At 37.9% G+C, this 9,652-nt stretch overlaps 1 protein-coding gene across 1 annotated transcript; it reads right to left on the bottom strand.

Moving 5' to 3' along the window:
- Window positions 1–928: 928 nt before the first annotated feature.
- Window positions 929–9,113, bottom strand: LOC110988405 (lysosomal protective protein-like). Its single transcript, XM_022251857.2, has 9 exons — window positions 8,750–9,113; window positions 7,990–8,101; window positions 7,310–7,447; window positions 5,581–5,736; window positions 5,113–5,204; window positions 4,454–4,538; window positions 3,282–3,431; window positions 2,476–2,624; window positions 929–2,195 (listed from the first exon to the last, which is right to left on the bottom strand). Exons 1-9 carry the CDS (start codon window positions 8,929–8,931, stop codon window positions 1,871–1,873), a joined length of 1,389 nt encoding a protein of 462 aa, XP_022107549.2. The 5' UTR covers window positions 8,932–9,113; the 3' UTR covers window positions 929–1,870.
- Between the last annotated feature and the right edge of the window lie 539 nt (window positions 9,114–9,652).

The following is a 9,652-nucleotide window of genomic DNA, read 5'->3' as shown; positions in this document are numbered from 1 at the left end:
GCATTATTGTACTGCACTACAACATACATGTAGGTTTCAACACCTTCACTTATTGAAAATGCTTCAGTGAATGTGGATAGAGACACATATGAGAAACAAGACCAATGTTGACAAATCTACACATGGGAATGTGGCATAGATTGCACATTAATAACTTTCATCTGAAAATGTGCAGTTTATCAATGATAATAAAAAATAGATTTGTCCAGCTGCCTAACCTCAGGATGATAATTGGGTATTCATGTGACTGAGTCTCTCTTCAATACCTGTGACCATGCATAGCCCACAAAACCTCACATGTACATGTACAATTTATAAAGTGCTTTCCTAAACAAGCCAGGGTTTAAGACCATTTCACAGCAAGAAGTTGGTTGTAAAATATTACTGGAAAATGCACAAAAGCTGGGTGCACAGGAAGAAAAGGAATACAGTGATATGGAAACCTCTAGGCATCCTTGTTTACCTGTAGGGTGAAGTCTTCAAATGTTGCCAGACTTGATGTCACAGCTGAACGGTGTGGTGAAGTATCTCTTGCTATTGTCAAATGTTGGCAGGGTTTTAAACTGAGTACACCAAGTGGTGGATTGCTTTACCTCTCATATACCTTTCTACAATTTGACAATCTATCATAGACCAAGCATGCATGTGCATCACTAGACCCAGTTTTAAATAAAAGATTGAAACAACTGAATGAGGAAGTGCATATACAGATCATTCTTTCTCGTTCAGATGTCACATACAAACAGAGTTAGCAAATACATTGATAATTTATATTTATGTACCTCAGAGATCCGTGGTTAGGCATTTTACTGGGCATTCACACTTGATACTTCTCAAACCGAGAGAGCATATTTTGAAATGTGAGACATGGGTTAAAGATTCCAAGAAAATATGCCTTCCTATGAGATAGAATGTTTTTGTACAAGTCTAACATTGATAAACTATTTCATGTTGGGTATTTATTTTCATCATTTTGGAAGAACATTTTGTTGACAAATACAAATTTTCCAACAATACAGCCTGTAATGGAAACTTGTAGTAATTGATAAAATGTTGGATTTTAAAGATTTCATGGTCCTCAAATATTTCAAGAAAATTTCAAGTTAAAGATCTCTATCGTCAGTTTCACTAGCACATTTCAGCTTTCTACATAAATAATTCAGACATTTCCTTTGGGCGAAGCTACCTCCAACTCCCAACTAATTTTGCAACACAGAATGAAAAAACTCAGAAAAACTACTTTTTCCAGGCTAAAATAATCCAATACGCAGGGTCCTCTGTGGCAAAAATACGTCAGGATAAAAAAGTAGTAATTTCAGGCCATGCTGTAATAATTTAAGCACTCTTATTTTTATAACAATCTATGCAATGATAGTGGATCCTTTATGCAGCAATCTGATTATCCTAAATATTGTTACCTTTTAGTCAGAATGTACAATCACTGCAGAAATAGTGAAACACCACTTTGTATATACGTATGTAATTCAGAACCAAGTTGTGGATCCATTTTACAAAATTTAAGAAGAATAAAAGTCTATTAACATTTCAGATTTTCATTGAAAGACGCCTTTAGGATACAGGGTTTTAACCTCACCCTCTGATGTTAAATGGAAAATTGAATTCCCAAGTATAAAGTCCAATGCCAGTATAACACTTCTAAATTCTTCCTGAGCCAAGCACCTCCCCCCAAAGGACTTTAATAAGTACTGACATATTGTTCTAATTTTCTCACGACAACCCCAAATTTCAACTGCAGAAGTTTCCATTCATGCTTGCTTCAAATGCGTACATGGAGGGCCTATATATACCTGCTTGTTATTTATTATGTATGTACCATATGTCTTCAGCAGGAATTTGGAAGACTTATCAATTACTGTGGCTGGTTGCTCAAGAAGTTAGTGATCATCTGCAGAGATGCCCCGGGCTTGAAGCTGGGCACCATGTGCCCGGCAGCCTTCACTGTCATGAATGTGACTTGGTCATAGTCCTTGACGAACCCGGCCACCTGTTGGTTGTAAATCCAGGGCCTCCGCTCACCCCTCTCCGTCCGTTTCAGGGAGGCCACAAACTTCTGGTCGCCCAAAAAGTTACACATGATGTCTGCGTCACCGTTGTACACCAGGCCTCGGTGCTTTGGGAGAAGGGCATTGAACTGGGCCCGCATGCTGTTGTATACTCGATGGTAGTCAAGAACACTGTGAGGGAGAGCAAGGGGGAGGAATAAGGTGGCTATAGTTACATCATTTAGTGCATGTATTTAGTAAAAAGTATTTGTCAGTAATGGTGTGTGTACATAGGCATGACAGGTTAAAGACTTTTTGACTTTCTGTTGCTTTTGTATTATACAGCCAGAGTGTCCACTGATAAGCAAAAACTGTGCTTGTGACATAGCAAAGAGAGGTCAACACATGAATCCAAACACAACATGAGTACACGGTACCAAATGACAATTTCCTCTGTTGAAGTTCACCTCACCTGCAGACTTTCCACTTGGGCACAACGTCAGGAATATGGAGTGCCTTCCGGACTTCAGGACGATTCAAGTAATTATTCTCTGCAGTGGTGTTGATGCAGGGGATGATGTTGTTGCTATCTAATGACCCTGATACTTTCTTCTTCAGTGGCTGTCAGGAAACATCAATTAAATCCAGAGGGAACTTCCTTAGAATTAGTTTCATTATACATATACATGTATCTCTAGCCATCATGCTCAACAAGATAGACAGCCAGATAGAAAGAGCCACATATTCCACACCCTCACGTAAATATTGCAACTGCTGTTGGCAGAGCATCATCGACTTGATTTCTTACTGCTAATCTAAGCCTTGATAATTCTGTGTTTGCCAAGGAGGATGGTGTAAATTTACAGTTTAAGCTTATCTAGGAAGCTGTTTCCCCACTATGCTGCAAATGCTGCAGCTCTATGTCTGCCAGAGATGTGATCAAGAAATGGTGAACAGTATATATATATGTACCTGTAGGCAATCATTAAATCTGTCGCAAGTCAATTCGGGAAGAGTTTTTATCAAAGTTCATTTGAACAACTTGTGACTTGCGGCTGGAGGGTGATTGGAGTTTGGCATATTATAACGACTTGTGATGAGTTGATTGAGTCTATGCTTTCACAAAGACCAACAATAACGTACATGTATTTACTACTGCTTAGGTACTAGAAAAAATAAGGGACAGTCTTGATGCTTTTTCACAACACTGTCTTTCTGGCAAACATAAAAACTACAAAAGTGACAATAAAGTGGGCAAGTCCATGTGCACAGTCTCACCTGTTTGGGATGAGATGGCTCAAAGAAATATGACAAGACTTGGCGAGTTCTTTCCTTGAAGCTGTCTGATGGGACACCCCCAGCACAGTCACCGGTAACATCGTATGGATTGAGACCTTTATTCATGGTGAAGTCCTGGGTTTCCATCAACTACTCAGCATGAAGATGAGGAGCAGGCCAAACAGTTTAAAGAAAATCAGTGGAGATAACAAATGTAAAATGAGCATGAATTAAGGATTCGTTGACTTAGTTTTTAATAAATTTATCTTTTATCTGATTAAATTTGCAGATTGTAAAGCTTTGCCACCGCAGCAAAAGTAAAAACTCAAATTAAGAGTTTGTCCTGTTGCAACCTCAACAAGGCATTAGAAAGTACCTCGACGTCAACTCAGCAAATGACCTACCCATCAGGGCATATGTATATCTCCTGTCAAATCGAAAAAGCTGCTCACTTCAGTTATTTTTCCATTTACAACGTACTGCAGAGACTGACAATACTTTCAATTTCCTGACTATGAACAAAGACAGAAAGTGTGATTACAGAACTGCTTTAATTCTTATAAATCAGTCCCATTTGTGACAAGCAATGCTAACAGCTGACTTAGATTGGATTAGCACTGACCAGGGTAGCTTGTGTGACCTTGAAATATAAAATGTATGGTTAACTGTAGATGAAATTCTGATGATATCCAAACATTTTGAGAGACTGTATGCAATTCCAAACCCTGTGGAATGCAAGGTATATTCTGGGTTCTGTGGAACTGGAAACATTGGCCACATACAGTTCCAACAATTTTAAACAAAATTAAAGAGAAAGTTCAAGCCTTTTAATGACTTAAAAATGTAAAGTTTTCAAAAGTACTGATAAAAAGTTAGTATAAAAGTTTAGTGTGCATTAAAGTAAATTCCCATGTATTGGAATTTCTGCCTATGTATGACTGTATGACACACATGGAAAAAATGAACAAGTACGTACATGTTTGTACATCATCATATGTGATGTGATCAAGAAAAATTGTCAATTTTTTATTTGAAGAAATATATGGAGTAACATGTCCAAAATCACATCTTTTCATGCTTCAACTTCCACAGTAGTGGAAGTTAATCTAAAGGTTGTTTCACAATTAGTATTTCATAAAACTGAAGTTGATTAACCATTTGCAGTAACTTACAGCAAGGGAGCACTGCTTATTTGGTGGTGTTACAAAGCTGCAACTGCCGTTGGTACAGCAGTACTTCTGTAACTTCGCCCAAATGCTGAAAAAAACAGAATTCTATGAAAGTTTAAGTTTATAGCACAACTGTGTTTAACATTAAAAATGTTGTACATTTGAAATGAATTTTTCCCCTATAACAGGGCTTGGAATTCTTACGAGCTTTTGCAGAGAAAACAAAAGAAAATGACATGTCATCCCAGCTTCTTCTTCAAACCTGAAAACTAAGGGCCGTACGGCCTGGGTGGCCCATGCTGGCCATCAACTCCCCCATACACTCTTTCTAATTGTACTACCCTTACCTTTTGTGTTTGGTAGTTGTGCCCCATTAAAACCTGTATGTGAGTTAAGAGTGCTTTGTGCTCATTTTAACATCAAAAGTCAAAACATCTACAGGGTGCTCAAATATATTTTCTTTGCCATGTGCATGTACACGAAGTTCTAATAGGACACACCCTCATGTAAAGCAACTGAATTTGAACAGTAATTAAACAAGCGAAGAGTCTTTCAAAACTGAGAGTTGGTAAAATTCCAAGAGGGTTTTCATTCCAAAAGGGCCGGTGGGGAAAAACACAACAATGAATGGCTTGGATACTGAAGTACATGTATGCACTTACTCTTCACCAATAATGCCATGGTAGTAGGCATAGTACACAGATGTTTCCGTGTTCAGATAGGTGTCAAGAAGGCCATTACCGATAGCAAAACCCTGACAGATACGAACAGATACATGTAAGTACTAGCTTTTTCTTAACACCTTAACAGTCCCAAATCCTCCAATTTCAATATGATTTTACATACATCCTAGAAGGTTAGGATTAACAAAACTGAAACCATCCAAAGAAAATACAAACTTTTTTCCCTTTAAGTTCACCAAACTGAAAAGGGAACAGGAAACTACTACTCTTGAACTGTTGAAGTTACAACATCTTGATTATTTCATTTTACAGTGTTTCCAAAGCCGTGAACTCTTCTCTTTTGAGTCACATGGCACAAGCAGTGAATCTTGTTCAAACAAGTATTCAAGTAGCGTAAGTCAGCCAAATATCTTTATTTTGTAGCTTAAGGTTCCATTTGATTCTCACCTTGAAATTGATTGATGCATTGGCCATGACTCTGACAGACAAAGTGGGCACATATATGCCTCCATAGCTCTCTCCAGTAATGAAGAATGGCTTGTTGGCCATGTTGGGGAATTTCTTGAAGAAATCCAGAAGGGCAAGATAGTTGTTTTCAGCAGTCTGAAGAATAAGAGACCGTATATTCCAATTATTGGCATACATGTTATTATGTACATGTATGGAACAGTAAGTTTGCAAGTCTATTTTTTAGTTCACACAGACCGGCACACACACGTACATTGCATAATGAATATACAGTATGTAATGAATATTATGACATCTGCATCAGTATTATAAGGCAGGAAGTCGTGGGTTCGAGTCCCAACCAAAAGAACTTGTGAATTTTTTTTGCAAGCTCTCAGGCAAGCACTGACTATACAGTGTTTATAAATATGTACGTCAGGTAAGGGCAAAAAACTTGTTATTAAATTAACATCCCCCAAAGCAAAGTACATCTTGAAATAATGAATGCAATGTAAAACAAACATGGCAAATGAATGTAACAAAATTTATGAAGATTTTTACAACTAAGGCAGGCAAGTTTTTTTTTAATTAATGCATCTACATGTACGTGTATGGCAGTATCATCATTTTAATATCAACTAGAAAATCTCTGTTACCCCCTACTAGCATTAGTTTTGATGGGTCCACATATCATTTTACTTACCCTCTTTTATCAAACCTAAAGTACATGTACATGTAGATGTTTGATTATCAATAGATCTTTGAAACCACTTTCAAGTACCCCAAAACACTGCATGCACATATGTATTTTTAGGGGAAAAAAAGCTGCAGTATCTTCCAAACAACTGTAGCATGGTATGGCCAAAGAATAAACTGCTTGCATGACTACCAGCATGACCAGTATAATTTGCCACCCCCACACTCAACCTGAATCATTTTATTGAAAAATGATGAAAAAGCTCAAACAACTGCTTCTTCCCTCACATATTTCAAATTTTTTAAAAAACTTGCACCCAAAACGTCCTTGTCGCAGATCTTCTTTACAGTATGAATGCAAAGCGTTGCCAACTTGGAAACCACTGAATATATTTGCATAGGGGTTTGCTTTAATAGATTTTACTGGGGCTTGGTAGCCATTTTCTTCACTGTAAACCATATGTATGAAACCATGATTACTATTAAGAACCTAATGTCACTTGTACAGCTTTCACTACCACACCATTTCCACAGAAAACGTGCAAGGCACAACACTCCTGCCCTAATGCTCTTTAAATTAAAATGCACAAGTTTATTCATAAAAGTTCTTTTCAATGCTAAAACGACTATTTTGACTTGATCATCATAAAAAATGACCAGTGAAAAAGTTATGCTTTCTTTCTGGAAGAATCTTTCGGATCTCTGAAGAGGATATCAAGTAACCAAACCCAAGCTACATGTACAGGTATTCACTATTCTAATTCAGACATTACAATAATCAAGATACTTGAAGCTGCAACATACATGTATGCATTACTATTACTAAAATTGGTAGGCCTAGGCAGTATGAAAATAAAGCAGTTCATTATTTTCAATTATTACTTTTGCTTTTAAACAGTTATCCTGCGCTACATGTAATTATTTTGACCAAAAGAATTCTGAACAAATATTTTATCCATAACAAAGTAACTCATCCTATTTTATTTATTTTTGAAAATCCCATTACAAGGTATGGATACAAATTTCAACACACCTCATCATCGTTTGTGGTGTAATTTTTGTCATCTGAATAGGAAAAGCCCACACCCGCTGGAGCCTCAAGGAAGATGACGTTTGCCACCTGATTCCAGCTGTATTTATTGGCTCGCAGAGTCATCCCATCATCATTTGCCTAAAAAAAACCAGATAGAGTTAGCTTTCTTGAGTGATCCATAAAAGATGGCGGTTGCAATGTCTCCACAATAACAAATACCACACAACTAGTAAAAAACAAAGTGAGATAAAAAGATTCTATGTACAAGAACACAAAGTGTGTTCAAAGTTTAAAAAAAATCACTTGACAAACTATTGAAAAGTCAACAGATGGCTAATGTCACACCATCATGATATCAGAAACCAAAGTGTTGCAACTGGTGGGCTCGATGGCTTTGAAAAACTGGTAGGCCTACCACAATTTGGTGTTTTCAACTCTGGCATTTCAGTACAATTTGCTCAAAATAGTTTCCAATATGTAAAATGTACGGAATTTTCTAAGTTTGATGATCATGCTTTTGAAAACTAGATGTCTTAAGCTAGTACATGTAATGTATGTAAGTCAGACCAATCATGCAGAAAAAAGTGCACTGAAAAGCCAACTCTTCTCTTCCAAAAGTACATGTACATGCAGAACAAAGTCACAATCACCATCACAGTCACAGACATACATGTATGTACCTGATATGGTCCGAGTTCTGACAGGTAACCGTCCAATGAGCTACATCCAGGGCCTCCATTCATCCACAGCACTAAGGGATCATTCTCAGGGTCTCTTTCAGATTCGACAAACCTGTAGTTCCGTTGAAAAGATTGCTGATTTGTACAGGCTGATAAAATTACATGTAAATTCTTTTGTACAAACCAGGTGTAGTGTACAAAAAACTGAAATTCCGGGTCAACGTCTAAACAAAAAAAAGAGCTGAAATCAGCTAAAAAGCTGAATTCTCACACTCCTGCATGAATGACCAACATGCGGCAATAGGGAGACCATTTTTTTCAGCATGAAGTAGTCAAAATCAAAATATCAACTACAAAAAATTCCAGGTGGGGGAGGGGGGATACAGTGATCATGACAGGGAACAAGAAATTAATTCTGACATGTCTGATCAGCCCAAACGTATGTTGATATAGCTCCCTCCGGCTGTTAATTAGGGTTCATATTTCACATGTTGCATGGCACTAGCACAATACTAAGTTAATTGGCCTACACGTACATACACGAATCTTTCAAAAAGTGGAAAGAGTTCCATATACCAATATAACTGACAACATTTTATACCTGCATGTGCACAAAGCTACGACTTACGAGACTTGTCTGAAAAAAAGCAAAAGTGTTTTCTAAGTAAATGCTTCGGAATTTTCTCAGCTAACATTTTAAGGGGGAGATTAGTTTTGTCCGGATATGGATCTATTTCCCAGCAAGTTGCTGTTATTTTACCAATAATGCAGCTTGATGGTTCCTGAGGCTCTGAGGTAGCCGGAATACTGCCTGGAACTAAGCGATCCGCTCACACCCGGTAACGAGGTGATTTGATCGGCGGCTGGTTGGCCGGACGTCACCCAAAAGACGCAGACAAGAACAGCTAAAACTGGCGAATTATTCATTTTCATAACCATCATGAAAATGGACGGGAAACGTCTACACGCTTGACTAAACGGTCGCTGAGAACTGCTTTTGTGTCTCACAACTTCCTGCAGCAAGGAAATGGTTGAACTAAATTTCTCGTTGTTTTACAGTGCACGTCGTTTAATGCATACCCCTACGTACGTACCAGCTACATGTACCGTACATGTACATGCTTCCGATCATCACGTGCGCTTTTACTTTGGATACAAATTCAACCTCGTTCGCACTGATTCGACCCATGTAGGGTCATAGCCAACTAGTGTATAACTGTTCGCTTACCGGTAACGAGGCACAAGCTTGCATCACCTGAATTCTCATGTGACTTAATTCAAGTCATGTGAATAAACAATATGGAATGGCCTTATGGGGTCTGTTTCAACCGTGACGTCAAGCCATGGTCAAACCATATTCGTCGAGTACAAAATTCCAGTCAGTAACAATTGTTTGAATTAGAGTGATAAGATAAGCAGTCCCGTGATGTTAATTTGCTCGGACATAAAATAAATCAGCAACCGTCCAAGTTATTTTTAATTGTGCAAGTCACGTCATCAGCTGCAAGCGTAATTTTTGAAGTGAAAAGGAAAAAATGACAAAAGCTGGTGGCAAGTGCAGGATTATCTCTTCAAATTTTCAACTTTCCTACTCTCTAGAGAAAAAGAAACAAGGAAGCCGACAGACTCACATATTCCTTTCCCAAAGAACAAGTTGTTTAAC

The sequence above is a fragment of the Acanthaster planci genome, linkage group LG06 (assembly GCF_054643075.1).
Source record: "Acanthaster planci isolate LZ-2023a linkage group LG06, COTS_SCS, whole genome shotgun sequence".
NCBI lineage: Eukaryota > Metazoa > Echinodermata > Asteroidea > Valvatida > Acanthasteridae > Acanthaster > Acanthaster planci.
Note: the sequence above shows the minus strand (reverse complement) of the source record. Positions and strands in the feature narration are given on the sequence as shown.

Excerpts from the sequence above, each read along its gene's own strand:
- LOC110988405 (XM_022251857.2), bottom strand. The coding sequence starts at position 8,931 with ATGATGGTTATGAAAATGAATAATTCGCCAGTTTTAGCTGTTCTTGTC. Across the intron at positions 5,205-5,580 it reads ATGCATCAATCAATTTCAAG|GGTTTTGCTATCGGTAATGG; the intron begins GTGAGAATCAAA and ends CGTATCTGTCAG. Across the intron at positions 4,539-5,112 it reads CATGGCATTATTGGTGAAGA|CATTTGGGCGAAGTTACAGA; the intron begins GTAAGTGCATAC and ends TGTTTTTTTCAG.